Source organism: Octopus sinensis, linkage group LG14 (assembly GCF_006345805.1).
Source record: "Octopus sinensis linkage group LG14, ASM634580v1, whole genome shotgun sequence".
Taxonomy (NCBI): domain Eukaryota; kingdom Metazoa; phylum Mollusca; class Cephalopoda; order Octopoda; family Octopodidae; genus Octopus; species Octopus sinensis.
Genome location: NC_043010.1, coordinates 59,329,990 through 59,355,620, shown reverse-complemented (window position 1 = coordinate 59,355,620; position 25,631 = coordinate 59,329,990). Strand labels below are relative to the sequence as shown.

Sequence of the window (25,631 nt, the reverse complement as noted above, 5' to 3'; positions counted from 1 at the left end):
CAAGCAACACTCTAGAACTATCTCTTCAAATGGCAGTTGAGAGTTAAGCTTCTTTCCCAGAGGGTAGGGTTCAATACCAGTGTGAGGATATCAAAAATTAAGATTTTGGTCAGCGGTTGGCATTGTATTGATGCAGATACTTAAAACTCCTCACATTATTATCTTCATATATTAATAGAGGAGCTATAGTCTATGGTAGAAAACATTCTCTTCTCAGCTAATTTGACATCCTTTTAAAATATAGATTATAAAATTCAATAAAATAGTTAATATTTGAATCATCATCATCGTTTAATGTCCGCTTTCCATGCTAGCATGGGTTGGACGATTTTGTCTGAGGGCTGGCAAACCAGATGGCTGCACCAGGCTCCAATCTTGATCTGGCAGAGTTTCTACAGCTGGATGCCCTTCATAATGCCAACCACTCTGAGAGTGTAGTGGGTGCTTTTTACATAAATACTATGAATACTATAAAACATTAACAGCAATGTAAAAAAAGATTCTAACACTAATGGTAAATCTAAAATTAAGATGCTGTTCCAAATTATACATTTAATTAGATAAATGATCAGAACTATTTTGATTTTGATGTTACTAGTCACCTGACATCTCTGGTATTTCTTCATAATGTTTCAGATTTCCTACACTGGGTCCATGTTCGTTATTTCGCTGGGAAGACAGTGTTCCTGTCTGATATGTTGATGTCAGACTACTTACTTCAACAGCATCATCATTCGAAGTCACCACAACTGGCTGACTGTACTTCTGTATAATGAAAATAAAAGAAATTGAAAAACATTGGATATTTACTCTTAAGATTAAGATTTATAAAAAAAATGAAATTAATAATATAAACAATTACACAAACTAATTTTTTACTTCAAACTTAAGACACAGATGTAAAATATCTTAAGACTTACTTGGGTAGGTTTTGGTAAAGTTCTCGACTGAACTGAAGATTCATATTTGTTCTGTAGCTGACCTTCTGCATAACATTCACTCTTGGATCTCTCAGAATAGATATTCCGCTTCACCATCTCTTCTGCATTCCTCGACATAGCAACAGAAGTGTTAGTCTGGTACAACAATTGTTTCATCTCTGCTCTACCTTGGTAGGCTGTATTCTTTGTGGCAGCAGCTGTGTTATCTCTGTGTTTAATACATTTCATAATACATAGCGTTATAGAAACAACAATAGCCACTGATATTATTACTGCTGATGATACAATGATAATAACCCATGTCATATGGACCCGACCTGAAGATTGTAAAGGTCCACTCTTCGACATTGGTGATGTCTCGTTACTAACAGCCAATACCAAAGTGACACTAGTTGTTGACGACTGAACTGGACTACCACTGTCCTTCACAACAAACACCAGCTCATAACTTCCAGCATCATTTAGATAAACTTGTCTGGAGAAGGATAAAGCACCACTGTGTGAGTTCATACTAAACAACTGTTTATCATTTCCTTGTATGATTGCATATCTGAGGAAAGCATTGTTTCCACTGTCCCCATCAGAGGCTCTCAAAACTGTGATGTCACTCTTACTCTGCGGATGGTACTGCACATTTAGCGTGTAAGGGTCACTACTAGGATATGTAAAATACGGAGCATTGTCATTTTGATCTAGAATCTCAACAACAACATTCGCTGTGTCATTCAGAGATGGGCTTCCATTGTCTTTGACAAAAACCTCAAACTTATACACATCTTGTTTCTCTCTGTCCAATGACATGGTCGCTGAAATGAAGCCATAACTGGTGATGAGAAATGGGAGATTGGATTTTTCTTTACGCAGCAGAGAATATGTGAGTTGTCCAGCAGATCCAAGATCAGGGTCAGTGGCATTGACAAAACCAATAGGGAAGTCTTTATCTTTGTTTTCGTAGGTGAGGAATTGGAATGTATCTTTGGTAAACTGTGGTTGTACATCGTTGATGTCAGTCACTTGGATAGAGAGGCTTTTAACACTTTTAAGAGGAGGTAATCCTTTATCTTGACAGGAGACAGGAATGTTATAGTGTCCTTGTATTTCTCTGTCCACTGGTTTGTTTAGAATGATTTTATATTCCTTGGATCCCATTGACTGTAGTTTGAATGTATCATGTTTGATATCACAGCTGACCTCTCCATTTTGTCCCACATCATTGTCAGTGACCATCACATAAGCAATGAAACTACCAACTTTGATGTCTTCAGAAATGGTAGCTGTGTTGTCATTGATTGCAGAAACATAATCAATATCAATAGATGGAGGATTGTTGTGTTGGTTGATGACATTTACCAAAACAGTTGCTATGGAACTGAGGGGAGGACTACCCCCATCTCTGGCCTCTATGAACAGTTCATATGTTGTTTTTTCATCTAATTTAGAATACTTAGTTGAAAATATTTCTCCACTGTTTTCATTTAAATCAAAATATCCCTTTGCTTGGCTGGAAGTTTTGGGGCTGAAATGGAAAGTAATTTTACTATTGGAACCCGCATCTTTGTCTGTCACTGACAAAGTAAGAATAGGTTTTGTCTTGTCGTGTGTGGTTCTAATGGAAATATTATAAAGTGGTTTTGAAAATACAGGTGGATTATCATTCTCATCTTCGACAACAATCTCAACATTTAATACACTTTGTTTAGATGGAGAACCTCCATCTTTAGCAATTACTTCTAAATTGTATTTCTCTTTTAACTCTCTGTCTAATTTCTGTTTTAAAACAATCTTTAACGAGGAAATACCATCAGCTCTTTTGGAAACTGTCAGGGAAAATGAGTCATCAGATTTTTTAACTTTGTATTCAATAAAAGAATTTTGATAACTCACATCTTTGTCTATGGCATTTGGAATTGACTTTTTCATTCCTCTCCCATCACCTTCCCCAAAATGTAGTGTGATTTTTTTTTCTGGAAACTCTGGTTCGTGGTCATTGATATCCTCTATTACTATTTTGATTTTCAATATTTTTGTAAATGACTTTGTTTTCCGAACAACAATTTTAATAATCCGAGAACATTCTTTGTTGTATGTACAAAGTGATTCGGCATCAAGTTTCTGAGAAGTGTAAAGTTTCCCTGTTTTGGTCACATTGAAATATTGTGTCACTTTTCTTTTGAGTTGACTGAATGTCACCATTTGCTGTTCAGTGGATTTGACATTGTCCAACAGTTTCGAATCGGCAGCAATGTCTGCTACGTATGTTCCTGGACTTCTCTCTTCTTCTATATGATAAGTGAGGTCTACACTAAGACACGTATGAAACAGTGAGAAGATGATCCAGAGTGGGAACCACATAATTCTCTTTGGTTTTGAAACACTTTACGATCGTCCGAGTTCTTAGAATCTAACCTGCAACAATAGAAAGAACATCTGTCAAAACATTAACTTCAAAGTGTTAGAAAGGAGGTGATTTCTTATTTATGATGGTATTACATCAGAATAAATGAGGAATCACCTTCTTAAGATTTACACAATTCTTTAGTTTCTGATAAAACATTAATAGAGAAATATGTTGTAAATTGGAAACTCTGTGTGTGTGTGTGTGTGTCCCCTAATTTTCACACTAAATATACAATGTTTACATTCATTAGGAATTAAGCAATAAGTTGTAATGCTTAAGTAAATATATAGTGTTGGCTATCAGTCTAAAAAGGCTTGACTGTGATCTCGTCTTTATGTAATAAATGCCTCAATCATAGTTTCTTCTATTATTAACCAGTAGAGCAGCTTAAAGCAAAACAACAATGATACACTGATAAAAAAAAGTGTCAAATCAAGGGAAAACAGAAAAATATTTTGGAGACTGAATCTTCCTCTCAGACATAAAATATAAAACATGCTTTTGCATCATTATCAAAGGAGAGCAGAGGATTGTTAGAGTTGATAAAGAGTCTATTTAATTATAATCCCTTTTATGCCTTGATTTTAAATCCTTTCAAAGTCAACTATGTCTTTCATCTTTCCATGGATAACAAAATCAATCAGCTGTACCTATTCCACAAATCTGAGGTCTTGTGCAAATATAAGAAATCATTATTATGAAGGGTTAAGAGTAGGTAGTCTAAGGCAACATTATAAGTGTGCAGGACACACACACACACTTTGTGGTATTTAGTTACATCCCTTTACATACTCATTCTGTGATTAACCCTTTCATTACCAACACGGCTGAAACCGGTTCTGGCTTTGTAGTACAAGTGTCTTGTTTTCAAAAATTTTGAATTAAAATCTTCCACCAAACCTCAGTCACAATTTATGTTCCTAACACTAGCTTAATGATAACCAAGTTATTTTACTAAATTCTTTGTTATATTTAAAATTAATTGAAAGAAACACAGAGCATCTCAACAGAAATCATCATCATCATCATCGTTTAATGTCCGCTTTCCATGCTAGCATGGGTTGGACAAATATGGTAACGAAAGGGTTAATTCAGTATTTCAAACTTTTCCTTGGTTAAGAAGTACAAATCAAGAAGCGTAGTCATTACAATGACAGACTCCTGACTTCAAGTTGGTCACAATGAGCCAATTAATTGTAAGATAGCAGTATTCAGAACGATCAGAGTAGTGAGGATAACTAACACAATAAAGCATAAACACCAGACTAAATGTATTATTTAGCTTTGTAATCTCAGTTCTGAGACTGGGGTTCTCTGAATATTTACTAAGCACTTGTCTTTCCTCTGCCAATGTATAACATCTGTAAAACAAAATATCAGTGAGAGGTTCAGAGAGAGTTGACATAATTGTATGTCACAATAAATGCATTGAAATATTTGGCCATGGGCCCAGTAATGTACTGAGGGACTGAGTTCACTAACGAGATCCATTGTATGATACCTGGGTAAATAGGATTGTAACAATTTCACCATATGAGTGTTTGAAGGAAAGGATTAGAAAACACACACACACACACATAAAAAAAAAAAAGAAATGAATGAATTAAAATATATAAGAAGCTGCATTTATTTGTGATGGATGTGTGAAGGTAATTTGAGTCCAGGTAGGGATTGAGCTTTGAAGTCACTATGGGGACAACAGTGATTTTGATTTTGCCTGGGATTGGACAAATACGTCTGTTAACTGAAGGATACAGTGGCGAACTGGTTCTAAAAATATTGGTTACCAAGAGACTAAGGGGGTCCCACCTGCAACCATAATGCTATCATTTATTTATTATTTTTTTTTGTTAAAAGTATTCTTTTCAACTGTCTACAAACACAGCCAGGCTGAAATAATGCATTCTTCCAGGAGTGAATAAAAAATTCTCAAACTTGAGGGGATGGGCCCCTTAGATACTAACATGGGCCTCCATATATAGATTCTAATGGCGCAGAGGCCCACTTACCATTGGGCAAGCTGGCAACCTGGCCAGTCCACCACTGGAAGGATATAATTCTTTTATTGTTCAGTTTCTTAAATTGTTTCTATGCACCCATGACAATCACACAGATCAATCTAGGCTATAACTTTCCCAGGATGTTATATTAAGCTGTAGGAATTTTAGAGGTTGTTTGAAACCTAAGGATGGCTCTTCCCTTAGTATGAAATCCCTCTACTTGATGGCCATACAAAAGAATTTTTGGTATCTTGCATTCAAACAACAGGTTCTGCTCATCTGCATTGAATTCTCAGCAACATGCTTTTGATACTGGAGATATCATATATTTCTAAAATTTTGACATTTGATAACTTATCTTGCCATTTTATGTTGCAGATATTGTGCAGACTGCACATGTGAAATGTTTCAAGTTACTTTATCATAATAATAATAATAATAATAATAATAATAATAATAATGAGGATGATGATGATGATGATGATAATGGTTTCAAATTTTGGCATATCAACCCCAGTGCTCTACTGGTACTTATCAACTCAGGAAGAATGAAAGATGGATGAAATGCTGCTAAGCATTATTTTCCATGGTGTACTAACAATTCTGCCAGCTCATCACCTTAATAAAAATACTAACACTAATAATAATAATAATAATAATAATTTCTTTTCTTGACCACAAATATTTTCTCTGCAGTCATGGTAGATGGGTCAAATCCCAAACTTGAAAAAAAAGAAAATGGTGCTCTTTAGCAGACTAAGGATGACATTTTCTTGTTCTTATTTTTAAGATGGGAGGATATGGTTTGAGGAAGATTTGGTTGTTATGTTTAACAGATCAAGTAACAATGTATCATTTATTTAAAATAAAAATGACAGGAAAAGAAAATAATAATCAAAGAAATTCATCAAAATTGACTGAGTTTTAAGAAAGATTGAAGGTGAGATAGTAAGAAATATCTAAGTCGGTAGATTGTAGTGAAAACAATAAGTATCATAATTCTATACTGAAAATATTACTAGAAAAACCAGCTGTAATTTGAATAGATATCCACACTAATATACCTAATTAAATTGGGACAGAAAAATTATCATGAGGTAGTACTAATTTTATATTCATTTTTAATTTCACTAAATAAATACCCAATAATCTGGTTAATTTATATATCATGATTATTAAACTGTTTTTGTGTTTTGTTTTAGTAACAGTGAGGCACACATTAAATGTTCAGAATTATATTAAATGTTGTTTGCCAAATCAAGGAAATTCTTTTTAAATTGATCATATAATGATGATGATTGCTTCAGATTCTGTCATTCTTTACTAGATTTAACAAACACTTATAATATGCTGATAGATTTCTCTTGTGACTGCTGTCAACTCTCCTTAGAAACTCAAAGCTCCAGCCCCATTTGTCCTTCTTTAGCATACAGTTTCAGCATTTATCAATTCCAATTATACATTATTCTCCCATTAATTCTATACCATATTTCATGTGAATGAACTAATTTTTATACCAAACTGACATAATTTAGTAGATATAATAAATATCTGTAGAAATTCAATAGCATTATTTGTTTTTCATCTCTAAGAAGGATTAGTTTGGGTGGTTGTGGAAATTGTCAATGTTAAATCTCAAACAACATTTTAAGGTCTCACTACTACCAACCAGTTAACAAAGTCTGAAGAAGAAAAATATGTCTACTGATCACGGTTTCCCTTTCAGCTTTCATTATATAGAGAGATCTATTTCAATAGAATAGGTTAAAACAACAACAAAGAAATAACAAAGAAACAACAAACAAACAAAAAAATTTTTAATCTTACCTTAATCTTTAATTCCATTATTGTTCAGTGTAACAAGAGTCATCAATTTTGTTAGAGCAGAAAGGTCCATTGAAGCTGCAGCTGTGCGTGTGTGTTTGCGTGTGTGTGCATGTGTGTGACAATGGCTGTATATTGATGGAGTGGAGCTGTGAGTCAGTGTGAACACTTACGTTCATGCCAGTGCCTCCTCTCTGTCAATATGTGTAGGTGAGCAAATGTAAGCATGCATTTTAGATATTTTAGATGGATACGCTTGAATGAGTTTTCCCATCGGCATAGATTGTTAGTTTCGCTCATCTGCTGAATATTTATTTCAGATTTCAAACAAAAACAAAAAAAACTGATACATCTGCCGTGTACGACTAATTGGCAGGATAGCTTTAGTGAACATCATGTAAAGCACCGCATCACTATATTAATTAGATTAATTTAAACTGAAATTTATTTACAAATTAGGGAAAACAAAGTGAAAGCAGGATTTATAATCTTGATGAATATTTTTAAATTGACAAAATTCTTAGAAATTTTTTGGTAAATCAATTTTTGTATTTATTTTTTTTTAAAAAGCTACGCAAAGAAGGGAGAGAAATTCTGATTGAAGTCAAATTAACCTGCTTCATATTGTAAACAATGAAGGAGTGATATGTAAAGTTTGAGTTGATTAATGTTTTCGATGGCTGATCTACATCATCATAAAAATATGCACAACCATTAATTTTATGTTATTTCCTTATTATTTGGTAAAACATTAAATTCTTAAATTTAATAATGTTTTACCAAAATTGAACAATGTTCAGAACAAATTTTCTAGAAAAAGAAATTAAATATAAAAAAATTATTGAATTTCAATTCATAAATGCTTGTTGTGAAATAGTTAAAACTTTTACTATTCCAACATTCCAAAATAACCAAAAAAAAACTTGCATTATTTCAGGCAATTCCATTAATGATAATAATGAATATGTAAATATTCACTCATTAAATTTTACAAAAATAAAATCTATTTGTCTTTCTATGTGTTCCTTTCACTAGATATCTTACTCATCTTGGATAAGTCTACCTTAAATAAGGGTCTACGTGAACTTCATAGAAGTGTTTATTTGAAAAGAAGTAACGAGTTCACTTTTTCATAATTACATTATTTTGTAGGAAAATGTTCTCTTTTGAATATATTATTATTTTTAAAGAGAAGATATGCTTAACATATTTCAGTTTTTATTGATAATTTGGAAACTTATTAAGATAATAGAAAAAATAAGTATATTGTTGAGCAAATAAGGATGGATTCATATTCTTAGCTAAAACTCTTTCTAAACAGCTTGGATAGGAACTGAAGGATTAAACACTCGAAGTCTGTAGTTGATTTTTCGATGTAAAAGTCACATTTTAAATACACTGCTGATATAGGACAGCAATAATAATAACAATAGATATTTAGTTATTATTTCCTTTTGCTAAGGTTATATCTGATGTTGAAAGATTGAAAGAAAAATTCAGGAGTGAGGGAAAATATTGCTTATTGTTGTCTGTGTTTATATGTTTCAAATAATTTTTTTTTTTGGGGGGGGGAGATAGTGATTTTGTAATGTAGTTTCTGCATTGGTTTTGGTATGTGTTATCTCCTAAAACAGAGAGTATAAAGTGATTTAATACAGAGAAATTTAGAGAAAAACATTTTCAAAACAGTTAGCTATCTTATCCCAATGATTGTGCTATAAAATCTGTCTAAAACAAAGAACATTGGTTAAAATGTAAATTATTTAAGAAAACGAAGAATCAGATGATTGAATTTCGTTCTCCTTACTGCTGCTCCATATCCATATTTAAAATTAAGAAATACAAATATTTCTGAAAAGTTTCAAAGAATAATCAATAAGATAAATACAAATGGATAAGCAAAATTAATAGCATAAAGCTTTATTCCTTAAATCTTTGTTAAGGAAATTAAATTTTACCTGATACTCCAGGTATTTCTTCATGTTTTGTATCTTTTCCTATTTCACTATGTTCTTGAATTGATACTGTGTTGGGTCAGAAATTTCACAGAGTTGAGCAGTCGTCCAAACTATCATTGTTAGATGTGACCGACTGGTTGAATATTTCTAATCGAAAAGAAATATGATAGAACTTAGAACATAATTTCAATCAAGATAATAAATTGTCATTATTGAACTAGATTTGCTAATTAAGGATCACAGCTAAATTAAATGTAAACTTCAATTATACAATGTCAATGAATTGTTATACATGTCTATAAATAGTGTTTAATAAATTAAAATAAATAAAACAATAAAAATTAAATAAAATCTTACTAAAGATTTAGGAAAGGTTATGTTTGAATAGATATTCCGCTTCACCATCTCTTCTGCATTCCTCGACATAGCAACAGAAGTGTTAGTCTGGTACAACAATTGTTTCATCTCTGCTCTACCTTGGTAGGCTGTATTCTTTGTGGCAGCAGCTGTGTTATCTCTGTGTTTAATACATTTCATAATACACAGCGTTATAGAAACAACAATAGCCACTGATATTATTACTGCTGATGATACAATGATAATAACCCATGTCATATGGACCCGACCTGAAGATTGTAAAGGTCCACTCTTCGACATTGGTAATGTCTCGTTACTAACAGCCAATACCAAAGTGACACTAGTTGTTGACGACTGAACTGGACTACCAATGTCCTTCACAACAAACACCAGCTCATAACTTCCAGTATCATTTAGATAAACTTGTCTGGAGAAGGATAAAGCACCACTGTGTGAGTTCATACTAAACAACTGTTTACCATTACCACTGCTTTTTTAGAACTATTTTATATTCCTTTGATCCCATTGACTGTACTTTGAATGTGTCATCTTTGATATGACAGTTCACCCGTTGGACACAAACGGTCCTCTAACTATTGATATAGACTTTATTTCTACTCCAAATGACATAACTACTATTTCTGAAGATATCAAAGTTGGTAGTTTCATTGCTTATGTGATGGTCACTGAAACTACCAACTTTGATATCTTCAGAAATAGTAGTTATATCGTTATTTGGAGTAGGAATAAAGTCTATATCAATAGTTAGAGAACCGTTTTTTTCATTCATTATATGAACCAGAACAGTGTCTACAAAGAGAATATTGCTTTCAACTCTGGCTTCACATATAATTCACAATTTATTTTCAGCCACACATTGATATCTGCTTATTAGTACTCCAATTTTTCATTTAATTTAAAGTGCTTTAATTTTATATATGATGTTTTAGGATTTGCAATATAATGTTATTTTGCTGTTTTCTCCTGCATTTGAGCCAGATGCTATCACTGTAATAACTGGTTTCATCTTGTCGTATGTTCCCTCCAGTGATGCACAATAAATATTTTGAATAAGGGAGGCTAATTGTCATCATTCATGTCTTCAATTTGTTTTGGTACGGCTGTTCTAACTTCAGCAGAAATTTTACCATATCTGTTTTCAAGGTCTCTCTCTAATTTCCACTCCACAATGATTTTTATTGATTATATCTGATCAAACCTCTTTGCTAAATGATATTCATTTAAAGACTTCCTCAGTCCTACATCTCTATATACTGGAATGGAAGATTTATTCCTTCACCATATCAATCCCTCAAAGTTATTTCTTCAACAAGAACCATAATGATATTCATTAAAGAATTTTGTTTTAACCTACCGTAACATTCTGAGTCGCTCCTACATTTTTCACTACAACTTGCTACAGTCATCTTTGCATCCATCTCTAGCCATCTCCCCTTACACTCTTATGCAACACCCCCCTTTATCTCCTACAGCCCACTACTGTTGCTTAAGAAATTTACCAACAGAAAATATCGTAATTGAAAGTTCATTTTTCTGTTGGGATGGGTTGGACAGTTTGACAGGATTGGATGAGATGCAGAGCCACAATGAGCTGTGGTGTCAGTCGTAATAAGGTTTCTACAGCTAGATGCCCTTCTTAATACCAACCACTTTACAAATAAGTATAGGGTGCTTATTTGATGCAACTGGCACGAGTGAGGTCACCCAATAACTTGCAAAACAAGACAAGAATAGGAAACAGGGAGAAGCCTAAATGGAGAGAGGAGAATATTCAAGAGTGGGGGAAGGGGGCAGTGGCTTTGATGCCATGTGTAGAGAGATTAAAGTGTGAAAGAGGAACTGGCCCAGGTGAAAGTTTCATAACAGTGGGCAAGAGTAACAAATGGTTAGAGATGCAGGTGAATATAGTGAATGAGTGACAAGGGTGTGAGTGGGTTGATGGGAAACACCAGTATGGAGAGGGATAAGGGTGGGAGATACAGGTATTGGAAGGGGAATAGATCAGAAAATAATGGAATAATGAACAAAGTGTAGGAGCAGTTGGGAAGGAGATAGAGATATATATAAGAGGTCTGTGGTGAGCTGGCAATGCTGGATATGAGAATGCATTATGAATGATAGCATATGTAAGAGATGTTGAAGATGGAATATGGCAATGACTAAAGGTACAGAAAGAAGGTGACTGGTGGGAATAGTGGGGGTAGGGATAATAACGAGAAATGAAAATGGTTTCAGGGGTTAAGAAGGAGGGGAAGGTCACTGAAAACACAAAGAAAGAGGAGAGGGAATGTAATATATGTTGATTTTACCCTCAGGTGATTACAGTTGCTGAGTGGTACTATAGATAGAAGAGTGATAGATATTAGGGGATGAGATGTTGGGAATATTTGATGTGGAAGAGACAAAGGAGGGGCTGGTCCCCATTTGTAGAAACATAAGGCAGTTTTAGGACATTGTTTTTGCTGTGTTGAATGGGTCCTCTCAAGCACAGTAAGTGGTCAATCATCTCAGTTCTTAGTCCTCTCCTCTTTAAGGCTTAGCATCTTAAGATCAGCCTTTATTGCTTTGCCTCATGTCTTCCTGAACCTCCATCCATAATAAGTGAACTTCCATCCATTATAAGTGACAAGCACTTTTTTAACCAGCAGACCTCATTTATATGCATCCCATGACTAAATCACTAGTTTTCTCTTCTGCACACTACATCTAAATCCACTTGTGCCCGATTTTTCTCACAATACATCAGCACTTTGTCACACACTCACACACACACTGACATTGCATGACTAATGGAGCGTATACACTTCATTCTTCTCTCGGCTTTGTATGTCCTCTGCACTCTCTGCCCATGACTCACTATGTAACACTGGTGTTTGCCTAGCCCCACCCCACCACCAAATGAACAAAAGGACTACTTTTATGGTATTCTTCTGTACGCTACCTCAAAGATGAATGACAATGATCTCATCTCCATGGCTGGGAATTTCAATGGGCATAGTGGGCAGCAGCCAGGTATCTTCCATGGTGTACATGGGGGCCAGGGAATTGGTTCCCAAAATAAAGAGAGGGAACAAGGCTACTGGAGCTTTGTGATGCAAATAACCTATTGATCTGCAACACCAACTAGAGGAAGCCTGCCAGCCACTTGATAACCTATTAACTGAGTGACCATGCTGGCCAGATTGATTACATTCTCATCAGACAGCGAGATACATGGTTGCTCATGAATGCAAAGACCTTCCCTGGTGAAGAATGTACCCACCAGCATAGAATAGTCATTAGTGACTTTAATCTTCAAGCCAGAAGGATGCCAAGAAGCAGACCAATCTAGAAAAGAAGGATTTGGAAGCTTAAGGATCCCTTATATGGTCAGAGATTTAGGGACACTCTAATTTAGAAATTTGATGAGAAGGAGGAGGAACTACTGACTTGTATCATAGGGGGTAACTGGGAATTCCTGTGAGACAGCTTGCTGAGTGCCAAAGACCAAATCTGTAGCTGGTGCAAAGTCTCAACCAGACCTAGGGTGATGTGGTGGTGGAATAATGTTGCTGACAAGGCTACCAGAGCAAAGAGACAGGCCTGGAAGGAGTAGTAGATTGGGGGTAGCAGAGAATTGCAGAAGATAGCCAGAATGGAAGCTAGGAGACCGGTATATCTAGCCAAAGGAAAAGTAGAAAAGAAATTAGCCCATCTTCTGTGATGTGAGGGCCAGAGACTTGAAGCGTGTGAGAGAAAATCGTACTGTGGTATGAGGGAAATGTATTTGCATAGATGATGGTGCATTTGCAAAGAAAGAGGCTTGGAAATGTTATTATGAAAGGCTGCTAAATGTGGAGAATGGAGAATGAATGGGAAAAGGAGCATATGCCAAATGATGACCCAACTGGGGGACCAGCTATCCAAATCAACAGTAGCTTGGTAGATAAAGCAATTAAGGATATGAAAACAGGGAAAGCCCCTGGCCCATCAGGAATCACTGCTGAGGTGATTAAAATATCTATCAGAGTAGGATACAACCTAGTCACCTGTATAGTTAATCAGGTTATCCACGAGGGAGTCATATGTAATAATTGTTGTAGCAGCATTATAGTCAACTACTACAAAAGCAAAGGTGATGCCTTAGACACAGATAATTACAGAAGCATCACATTGCTGGACCAGGTGATGAAAGTCACAGAAAAGGTTATAGTTCAATTAATTAGGAAGAGGGTTAGTGTAAATGAGATGTAGTTCGGATTTGTGCCAGGCAAGAGCACATATATATTCCTGGGGAGGCAACTACAGGAGAAATATTTAGCCAGAAATAATCCTCTGTATCTGGCTTTTGTTGCCATGGAGAAAGCCTTTGACAGAGTCCCTCTGGTGGTCAATGTGGAAGCTAGGGATAGATGAGTGGTTGGTGAGATCTGTACAAGCCATGTACAGGGATGCTATCAGTAAGGCGAAGGTTAGCAATGAGTATAGCAATGAATTCAGGGTACAAGTAGGGGTTCACCAAAGATCAATCTTCAGCCCCCTCTTGTTCATCTTAGTCCTCCAGGCAATAACAAAAGGAATTTAAGATGGGCTGCCCCTGGGAGCTCCTCTTTGCTGACGACTATGTTCTTATAGCTGAAACACTACCAGAATTAGAGAAGAAATTTCAGGTGTGGAAGCAAGGTCTATAATCAAAAGGCCTTAGAGGTAATCTAGTAAAACCCAAAGTCTTAGTAAATAGGGAAGCAGACGAATCAGAAATCCCTTCAGGTAGATGGTCCTGTTTGATATATAGAAAAGGTATAGGCAGCAACTCCATAAGCTGTACCCCTATGGACACATAAGAGGCACAGCAATATCAGAGGAACGATAACAAGGAAGAAGGTGAACAGGTACAATTAACATTAAAAATGTATGGAAAATAGACTCTGTCAAATGCCAGGGAAAAAACTACAAGTAGCTGATAGCTTCCATTACCTAGGTGACCAGGTCAGTAGCAGGGGTGGATACTCCAAGAGCATAGCTGCTAGAATAAGAATAGGTTGGGCAAAGTTCAGAGTGCTCCTACCTCTGTTGGAAACAAAGGGCCTCTCACTCAGAGTGAAAGGTACACTGTATGGTACCAGTGTGCAAACAATCAAGCTACACAGCAGTGAAACATAGACTATGACCACTGAGGACATACATAGGCTTGAAAGAAATGAAGCTAGTGTGCTCTGTTGGATGTGCAATGTCAGTTTGCTTGCATAACAGTGTGTAAGCATCTTGAGAGAAAAGTTGAGCATCAGATGTGGTGTGCAAGAGGTGCGACTGTGCTGGTATGGTCATGTGATGCATATGGACAAGGACAGCTGTGTGAAGAAGTGCCGCACTCTAATGGTTGAAGGAACCTGTGAAAGAGGTAGACCCAGGAAGACATGGAATGAGGTGGTGAAGCATGTTCTTTGAACATTGGGCCTCAAGGAGACAATGACAAGTGACTGAGACCATTGGTGATATGCTGTGCTTGTGAAGGAAGACCTGGAAAGCCAAATGAAATCATAGTCATGGCCGATGCCAGTGTCGCATAACTGGCACCTGTGCTGGTGGCAGGTAAAAAGCACCCTTTGAACATCAGGTGATATGCTGTGCTTGAGAAGATCTGTCAAACCAAGTGAGATCCAGTCATGGCCAACACTGGCGTTGTGTAACTGGTACCCGTGCCGGTGGAATGTAGAAAGCACCCACTACACTCTTGGAGTGGTTGGAATTAGGAATGGCATCCAGCTGTAGAAACATTGCCAGATCAGACTGGAGCCTGGTGCAGCCATCTGGTTCACCAGTCCCCAGTCAAACCGTCCAATCCCAGCCAGCATGGAAAAACGGACATTAAACGATGATGGTAACATCTGTTACAAGTGGTGGACTAGAATGAAACAACTATGCAAACATCAAACATATGAACTATGTTATCAAAGTAATTAGAAAGTAATTATGAAAGAGCTAAAACACAACTAATTGGGAAGAAAATTAGCTTGATGAAATGCAGTTTGAAATTGACACAGCATTACTGATGCTCTCTTTTTAGTGAGAGAGCTACACACAATTCTTAGAACACCCCTATGATTAGCATTCATGAATCTGGAGAAAAACTTTGAAGAGTTCCTCACTGTTGTTTGGTGCTTGCTACAAAAAGCAAAAGCAAAAAAGAGGGTGGTGGGAATCACAGGTTTGTGAGAGCAATGCAGGCTACGTACAGAGAAACCAACAAGATGATAATGAGCTCAGTGAGTAATTTAACATGCAGTTAAATGTCCATCATGGCTTGATCCTCATCTCTCTTGTGTTTATTTAATTCACCAAATCATAAGAGTTGTCAGTGGAACTTGTAACCTAATTATCGTGTTTTCTTAGCTGAATCTGTTGAAGATTCAGAGAAGAAATTCCAAACATGGAAACAAAGCCTTGAAATGAGATGCATCAAAGTAAACCAATCAAAGATAAAAGTTTTGGTTTGCCAGAAAGAAGACAGGACTCTTCTAGCATTTGGGAAGTGGCTATGCTTAATATGCAGAAAAGAAGTTGGTAGAAATTTCATATGATGTAATAGTATGCAAAGAAGAGAACAAGCTGGTATGGACATGTGATGAATATCATGGATTACAGTTTGATAAAAAGAAAAAAGTGCCACATGATTCAAATGAAAGGAATCTGTGGAAGAGGAAGATGGAGGGAAACATGGAAAGAAGAGGTGAAAGCTGATTTCAAGTTGGACCTAATGAAAGATATGACAAAATACTGAGCATGGAAAAAAGTGATGTAAAATTATAATAATGACATTTAATAAGGAAAAGTATATACAGGGAGCACTGTGAAGAATTCCCGGAAGTTTAGTTTGATATTGCACAAAAATGATTAAAATGCACTCCTCAACATTCAGTTGTTCGTGTACACTGCACAGTTTGTTTAGTAAAATGTTTCAAAATGACAGTTAACAAGTGAAGTGAGATTGTAGCTCTGAAAAAAAACAGGGCAGGGCACTAAAGTCATGGCTTCAAGGGTTGAGGTTGATCCCAAAACAATCTATAATGTCATGAAACACTACAATGAGACAGGTTCAACGTACAGTAAACCCATTCCTGGATCCATAACGATGAATCAATTGGTGGATCTTGTCTAAAAGAGAGTGTTATGAAATTCCCAACAGAGCATGAGGCCAATAGCTAAAAGTCTCGATATCTCCCAGACAACCATGCAATGGGTTGTGCACAAAGACTTAAATTGTAAGTCATTAGAATTGCTATGTCGATACCTAATTTCAGCCACCTCTAGAGCAAAGTAACTGGACAGGTGTAAGAAAATGGCAGAGATTCAGAGCACCATTGACAATATCTTCATCCGGTCGGATAAAAGATATTCACCATTGAGGCAGTAGCGAACACCCAAAATGACAAGATTTTGGCCACGAGGTCAGATGTTGTTCCTGAAAGTGCTAGTAAGGTGTTTCACCAAATGAAACCTGCCAGAGTGGTGGTTTGGGTGGTAGTATCATCCGAAGGTGGAAAATCTCCTCTGGTGTTCATTAAAGAGGGGACAAAGGTCAATTTAGCACTTTACATGAAAATGGAGGATAATGTGTTGCCATGAGTGACCGAAACATTTAGAGATGATTACATCTTCATGCAAACGGCGCTCTTTCTTATACATCCAATGTGACACAAAAGTGGTGCAGGAACCATTTCAGCAGGTTTTGCGACAAGAATGCCAGCCTAGACATTCACCCAATGGACTTTGCTATTTGGTCCATTCTAGAAAGTAACATTTCAAGAGATTTCTACAAAAATAGCACCACTCTGAAGAAAGCCTTAGTCATGTCATGGTATCATTTAAGTGAAGAAGTCACCTGGCGTTCCTGTAACTCTGTTCTTGGTCGTTTTCAAGCAATTGCAAAGGTTAAAGGTAGACATACTGAATTAAACATATCTTAATATGTTACCTGACCATTTTTAATCAAATCCTAAAGAACCCATCTGTTTTTATGCCTTTTACTAAAAATTATAACTAAAACTCAATTGGGAGTTCTTTACAGCACACCCTGTACATTTGACAAGGCCCTTGGTTTTGTACATTTGTGCAAATGTGTATGAGCACAACATTACAAAATGTATGTAACTATACACTTTACATAAACCAAACAATGCAATAAAAACATTTTCATAAGATATTTTAACAAGACTTACATTGACAATAATTGTAAAATCCATTGTTGTAAAATCCAAAGACTTCACATCCGCTGCAGTAAGAAAATCCATTGTAATTGTTGCTGTAGTAGTGTGACAATGGCTGTAAGGTTGATGAAGTGGTGGATCAATGTTGTTATACAAGGCAATTAGGTATGTCCCAATACACACTTGTATGGATTGCAGGCTGTTTCAATTATCCACCAGGAATTGTATATTAACTTCACTCTCTTGTGTATGTGTGTGTGTGATCATATGGGATTATATCACAAATGATGGACACATGGAATGTTGGTTGAAAATCATCAATTGTGAATTAGTAGAAAAGTTTAATAGTTTTACCAGTAAAAGGGAAAACAATAGTTCTAAGTAATAAATGAGAACAACTGATATTCAAACAAGCTTTAAATTACAAAATAATAATGGGGAGTTATCTCGTGAGTTTGTAATTTAGGTACAAAGCCAGCAAATTTGAAGAGAATGGATGAATCAATTACATCAATTCCAGGGTTTCATTGGTATGTTATCAACCCAGAAGGGAAGAAAAGCAATGATGACCTTGGCAGGATTTGAACTCACTATGTAGAGAGTTGGAAGAAATACTGCATGGCACTTTTCCAAATGCTTTAATAAGATTAAATATATATTATTTCAATATTTGCCTGAACTTGACATATGAAATTTTAATTGTTTTTTAAATTAGTTTAGATTCATAAGTCATTTTTCTCTATTTCATTTAGTGAGCTATAAAAGTTGTAGATTATGTTTCTGCTTTCTAAAGGGGAAATTGCTTACTTTCAATTCTAAAACTTGGGTCACTTTGACAAGTATGATAATACATTTTCTCTATCCCATTCTGTCAGAGAGAATAGTAACAGTCTTACACAAAATTACTTCAGTAAGTGTTCACATCAAATAATATATAATTTACGAGTATCATCATTTTGAACAAATTTTGCTTAAGAACTTTCAACCAATTATTTTTCAGTGACAAAGGAAGGAGAGAAGCTATAGAGAATGTAATCAGTATGAAATATCATGTGTAGCTGTATAATCACAATTTGAGTAAAATCTATTATTATAAGTAGAATGTCTTTCTATAATGTGATATTGTATGCATTAAAACTAAAAGAAAAACAAGTTGTATTAACTATCGCATGTCACACGTGTTTAGGGTAGGTCTCTTGATCCTGATTTCTGTTTAGTGTTGACGTTATACTGTTTTTATATGTATCATTTCCTGGAAAAAAAAAGAAGAAAACAAATGAAAAACATAAAAATTCATTGCAAAATGAAGTTTGAATATTTTGACATGTTTCTGTCCACCATATTCCACTGACAAGATATTGGTCAACTCAAGTCTTTGGTAGAAGACACTTGCCCAAGGTGTCAAGTAGTTGGATTGAACCTAGAAACATGTGTTAACAAAGCAAATTTCTTAACTAAAAAGCCATGCCTATATAGTTTATAATAATAATTAAACATTATATTTCAAGCAAAATGTCATGTGATTAGGTTAGAAGGGAAGGTTCATAATAATAATAATAATAATAATAATAATAATAATAATAAGTGGCTCTCCTGGCTTCTGATCTTAACTGATTGGAGGTGTCATCATGTACATTGTTTTGTCTTGGTATAAAAGATGGGCTACAGCAAATATTCTGCTCAATGCCACAGATTTGCTTGTCAGTTGTTTGACCGTAACCAGTTGAGCATGTCCCTTAGTGGCTGATATGTGCATCTCTGACCACAAGCAGAAGTAGTGGGGGAGCATCATAGCCATGTGTTGAGAGGAATTCTTGGAGGTTTGGATAATTCACCTTTGGAAAATGAGTGGTTTGTTCAACATCCTTAAACAAACCTTATTCAGGGACCTTTCGAGCAGGATGGGCTACTTGACCAGAAGAAAATTCTAATTGGGCCCCACCTGCAAGGTCATGCGCTGTTTATCTTGATATGAGATCATCATGTCGTGCACATATGGTTGTGCCTAGTGTACCCTTATCAGATGGGTAGTCATGATGAGTATATTGGGCTTCTTATATTTGTACCCCAGTGTCACTTTGATGGCATGCACTGCTCTCTCACTCAATAATGATAATAATAATAATGATTAAAAAGGAAATTATTGTGTATAGTGCTCAGGTGTACTACAACTTATCAAAGGTGTATATACAGTACATAGAATTATGTATAAATGTCAAAGTAAGTGAACAGTGTATGAGTCATGATATATATGTGTATGGAGGGGGGATATCAGGTGTAGTGCTGGTGAATTTCAGGAAGCATGGAGGTTTTAAAGGATAGAATGTCTCGACAACTAACAGCTAAAGCAGGTAGTTTGTTCCATGCTTCAGCAATTCTGAGTGTGAAAAAATGTTTCTGAATGTCATGGGAGCTGTGCTGTTTTCTGACTTTGCAGACATGTCCACGTGTGTTAAACACATGGAGCTCAAAAAGGTAATCCAACAGAAGTTGAATAAGATGCTTTGTGTTTTCATTTAGAAGACATCATTTTTATGATGAATTATGAACAGCTATACATTAATACATGTTTATTTTGCTTAATTGTTTAAATTCAATTTCAAATCTGGGGATTTCTTTCCTACCTGAGGAGGTTACTGGTATCTCTTCATAATGTTTAGTACGACTGCTAGTCTGACTCGACAAGGTGTTAGTTGGATAGTTCGAAACAACAGATGTATCTTCCACAGCATCATCATTCGATGTTGCCACAACTGGTTCGCTGTATTTCTGTTCACAAAAAAAAAAAAAGAAAAATTAGTTTTAACACAATCAAAATTAAAGAAAAATTAAATTTTTGGTAAAACAGAGAACATCTGCTAATTCCTTACATGGCATTAAAATAATGAATATGAATTGCACGAGGGCAAAAAGGAATTTGAAAGGAGTAATATTTAAATAAATTTAATGATTATAGGCATAGGAGTGGCTGTGTGGTAAGTAGCTTGCTTATGAACCACATGGTTCTGGATTCAGTCCCACTGCGTGGCACCTTGGGCAAGTGTCTTCTACTATAGCCTTGGACTGATCAAAGCCTTGTAAGTGCATTTGGTAAATGGAAACTGAAAGAAGCCTGTCGTATATATATATATATATATATATATATATGTGTGTTTCTATGTCTGTGTTTGTCCCCCAACATCATTTGACAACTGATGCTGGTGTATTTATGTCCCTGTAATTTAGCAGTTCAGCAAAAGAGACCAATAGAATAAGTACTAGGCTTACAAAGAATAAGTCCTGGGATTGATTTCCTGGACTAAAGGCGGTGCTCCAGCATGGCCACAGTCACATGACTAAAACAAGTAAAAGAGTAAAAGGATAAGAGATTATTAACAATTGAAATCTTACTGAAGATGGTTTAGGAAGGGTTCTGCTTTGAACTGAAGATTCATATTTGTTCTGTAGCTGACCTTCTGCATAACATTCACTCTTGGATCTCTCAGAATAGATATTCCGCTTCACCATCTCTTCTGCATTCCTCGACATAGCAACAGAAGTGTTAGTCTGGTACAACAATTGTTTCATCTCTGCTCTACCTTGGTAGGCTGTATTCTTTGTGGCAGCAGCTGTGTTATCTCTGTGTTTAATACATTTCATAATACACAGCGTTATAGAAACAACAATAGCCACTGATATTATTACTGCTGATGATACAATGATAATAACCCATGTCATATGGACCCGACCTGAAGATTGTAAAGGTCCACTTTTCGACATTGGTGATGTCTCGTTACTAACAGCCAATACCAAAGTGACACTAGTTGTTGACGACTGAACTGGACTACCACTGTCCTTCACAACAAACACCAGCTCATAACTTCCAGCATCATTTAGATAAACTTGTCTGGAGAAGGATAAAGCACCACTGTGTGAGTTCATACTAAACAACTGTTTATCATTTCCTTGTATGATTGCATATCTGAGGAAAGCATTGTTTCCACTGTCCCCATCAGAGGCTCTCAAAACTGTGATGTCACTCTTACTCTGCGGATGGTACTGCACATTTAGCGTGTAAGGGTCACTACTAGGATATGTAAAATACGGAGCATTGTCATTTTGATCTAGAATCTCAACAACAACATTCGCTGTGTCATTCAGAGATGGGCTTCCATTGTCTTTGACAAAAACCTCAAACTTATACACATCTTGTTTCTCTCTGTCCAATGACATGGTCGCTGAAATGAAGCCATAACTGGTGATGAGAAATGGGAGATTGGATTTTTCTTTACGCAGCAGAGAATATGTGAGTTGTCCAGCAGATCCAAGATCAGGGTCAGTGGCATTGACAAAACCAATAGGGAAGTCTTTATCTTTGTTTTCGTAGGTGAGGAATTGGAATGTATCTTTGGTAAACTGTGGTTGTACATCGTTGATGTCAGTCACTTGGATAGAGAGGCTTTTAACACTTTTAAGAGGAGGTAATCCTTTATCTTGACAGGAGACAGGAATGTTATAGTGTCCTTGTGTTTCTCTGTCCACTGGTTTGTTTAGAATGATTTTATATTCTTTAGATCCCATTGACTGTAGTTTGAATGTATCATGTTTGATATCACAGCTGACCTCTCCATTTTGTCCCACATCATTGTCAGTGACCATCACATAAGCAATGAAACTACCAACTTTGATGTTTTCAGAAATGGTAGCTGTGTTGTCATTGATTGCATTAACATAATCAATATCAATAGATGGAGGATTGTTGTGTTGGTTGATAACATTCACTAAAACTGTTGCTATAGAACTGAGAGGAGGGTTGCCCCCATCTCTGGCCTCTATAAAAAGTTCATAGGTTTTCTTTTTACTCAGATTTGAATATTCCCTTAACAAAATGCTTCCACTGGTTTCATTTAACTGAAAATAGCTTTTTACAATATCTGATGTTTTTGGACTGAAATGGAAAGTAATTTTACCATTTTCACCAGCATCAGCATCAGTTACAGATAAAACAATGATGGGTTTAGACTTATGATGTGTACTTTGTATGGATATATTGTATAGAGGTTTAGAAAATACAGGTGGGTTGTCATTCTCATCTGTCACAGAGATGTTTATGTTCAGAATACCTTGTTTTGCTGGTGAACCTCCATCTTTAGCTATGACCTGTAATAAATACGTATCTTTGACTTCTCTGTCTAATGATTCTTTTAAAACTATTTTAAGAGAAGAAATACCATCAGCTCTTTTAGACACTGACAGAGAGAATGGTTCTCCATTCTTTGATTTTAATTTATATTGTATTAAGGAATTTTGAAATCCTACATCTTTGTCCATAGCATTAGGTATTGATCGTTTTGTGCCTTTTCCATCTGTTTCTGAGAACTTTAATGAAATTTGGTTTTTGGGAAACTCAGGGTGATGGTCATTGATATCTTCTATTACTATCTTGATTTTTAATATTTTTGAAACACTGGTCCCTTTATTGACAACAACTTTAAGAGTTCTGGAACATTCTTTGTTGAATGTGCAGAGATCTTCTGCATCCAGTGTCTGAGCAGTGTACAGTTTACCTGTTTTGGTGATGTTAAATAACTGTGCCACCTTTCGTTTGAATTGACTGAATGTTATCAAATGTTGGTCAGATGGTTTAACATTGTCTAAAAGTTTAGAATCGGCAGCAATGTCTGCTACATATGTTCCTGGACTTCTCTCTTCTTCCACATGGTAGGTAAGGTCTATGGTCAAGACACAGTGGACCATTGACAATACAATAGAAAATGACAGGAACATGTTGTTTTATGTTGGTCTTGGTTCTGTGCGTGTAGTTATGTGGTGCATGGAACCTAAAAAGAGATATAATTACATCAGATTAGATTTAATATGTATGTTATAACAAGGTAACATCATGTTAGGAATTTATTATTATTATTATTATTATTAACATGTGAAATCATCATATGCTGACATACAATATTACATCAACATTTTGTCTATTCACACAAGACAACAATGGAGAAAAATCCACAGAATATGTCTGTTAATAAAGCTATATTTTGAAAGAGTGTGCAATATAATTTACCTCACTTTAAATTGTGTTGATAATATCATTACTTGAGTTAATAATAAAAGGAAAATAATTTGTCTTGTACAAAGTACATCATTAGTAAAAGCAGAACTGCTGCAGTGTCTTCATGGAAACAATGACAATAAATTGATGGAAGTCTTGTGTGAACTTCTAGGAGTGAATAAATGGTAACAGGAAAAAATATATAATTAATTAATAAAAATATAATTGGTATTGGTACACAAAGATTTCTTTTTTAGTTCTAAATCCTTTTTTAACCTCTGAATCAAATAAATCACCCTTGGTATTTTACAGGTATATCTTTTATCAGCACCAATGTAGTAAAAACCAAAGCTGTAATCAGTTTCCGACTAAAAAAAAAAAAAAATGATTTCCACACTACAGTTAATTATAATCTTTTACATTCAATTTTATGCAAAAATTAGGGGCCTCATTTTAGTCTATAATTGCATGTTGTTGTTGTTGTCAACCCAGATGGAGCTATGATTTAGAAGCATTCAAACCATGACCACATTATCTTATGTGTGTTTCTTTTTCAATGGTAGGGTGAGATTTGAAATGGATTTGGCTGCTACTCTGAGTAAGTTGAGCAACTGCATGGAATCTCCCAAATATTCTTACAAATGAAATATTTTCAACCAATTCTTTGAAGCATGAAAGAAGGTGGTATTATTTGTAACTCTGGTAGTCTAGAAATGTTACAACTTTTCTTGAGGAACAAAAATGGAAGCATCAACTTGATATTTGAAAAGAAAAAGAAAGAAGAACTAGCCAGTATTTATTATATAGAGAAAAAAGTGGTTAATAAAAGTAGTTAGTATCTAAAAGTTAGTGAGATGAAATGAAATATGACTTCGTATTACAAATGAGAGTTAGAAACAGAAGAGGATTTTATTGCAGCAATTTTTCTAAAATCTTCATTGTGTCTTGCAACCTTTTCAATAGTTTTGAAAAGGTTGCAAGACACAACAAAGATTTTAGAAAAATAAAGAAGGAAATGAGTGGAAATTTTACTGGTGAGTGTTAAATTATAAGGCACCAAAAGAGAATGACTCTCTTCAGACACAACAAAAGATGCTTCAACACACAAACTCACATAAAGAATCTTGCAAACCAAATCCAAAAATGAAATCAAGTTTGTTAATTAAATGGTTAATTTTGAAAAGAAATAACATATAGTACCTTTCACTTTTACCAGTCACTCATTTTTTTGAAGCCATTATGGCAGTGACGAAAATAAAAATATAATATTTGTACAAACTTATTGTAACCAGCCATATTTTTGATACTGGGAATAGAAAAAAATGGATGTTTAAAATCTGTTAAAGCATTTTGAAATCGTTACCAATAATACGGATTTCAGATCTTCTGCTTTCCCAAAAACTTGATTTTAGATTCTCAAAAAGAAGTAATCAGAAATTTCTGTAACATTAACCAAGTATTTGGGTAATTTCTAAAGACATGCTAACCGTTTTTTTCATGAAAAGACTGAAGTGCATGTTAAGCATATACCCATACATTTTAAAAGTTCACACATATGATTGTAACATTGCAATGATGTATTCATTGTTTCCCAGTTAATATGATGAATGCAATTCCATCATGAATAAAATGACATCAAACTGTTCAAATAATTATAGAAATTACTGTTGAAATTCTCTCTGAATTAATTCATTTATAATCTATCCTGAACAATAATAAAAAGATACATTACAAATTTAATCCAACAGGACAGATTCTTCACTTTATATTCAATCTGTTAAAGACTTTCTCATTACTATTCACTTCCTGACAGTGGTGTCCACCATTATCTTCAACCCAGAACTCTAACACACCAGTGCCTCATCACTACCAACAACCAACACACTATTATTAAACTTCTGGT

General features: G+C 35.3%; 1 protein-coding gene across 1 annotated transcript in view; it reads right to left on the bottom strand.

Moving 5' to 3' along the window:
• LOC115218954 overlaps window positions 1-25,631 on the bottom strand; it is an 89,112-nt gene that overhangs the window by 1,453 nt on the left and 62,028 nt on the right. The window contains exons 18-25 of the mRNA XM_036509391.1: window positions 24,025-24,096; window positions 21,076-23,457; window positions 20,310-20,454; window positions 18,862-18,937; window positions 9,479-9,905; window positions 8,971-9,014; window positions 921-3,315; window positions 603-765 (exon numbers count right to left, since the gene is read on the bottom strand). Of these exons, the coding sequence (XP_036365284.1) occupies window positions 603-765; window positions 921-3,315; window positions 8,971-9,014; window positions 9,479-9,905; window positions 18,862-18,937; window positions 20,310-20,454; window positions 21,076-23,457; window positions 24,025-24,096 (5,704 nt within the window). The remainder of the gene's footprint in view (window positions 1-602; window positions 766-920; window positions 3,316-8,970; window positions 9,015-9,478; window positions 9,906-18,861; window positions 18,938-20,309; window positions 20,455-21,075; window positions 23,458-24,024; window positions 24,097-25,631) is intronic.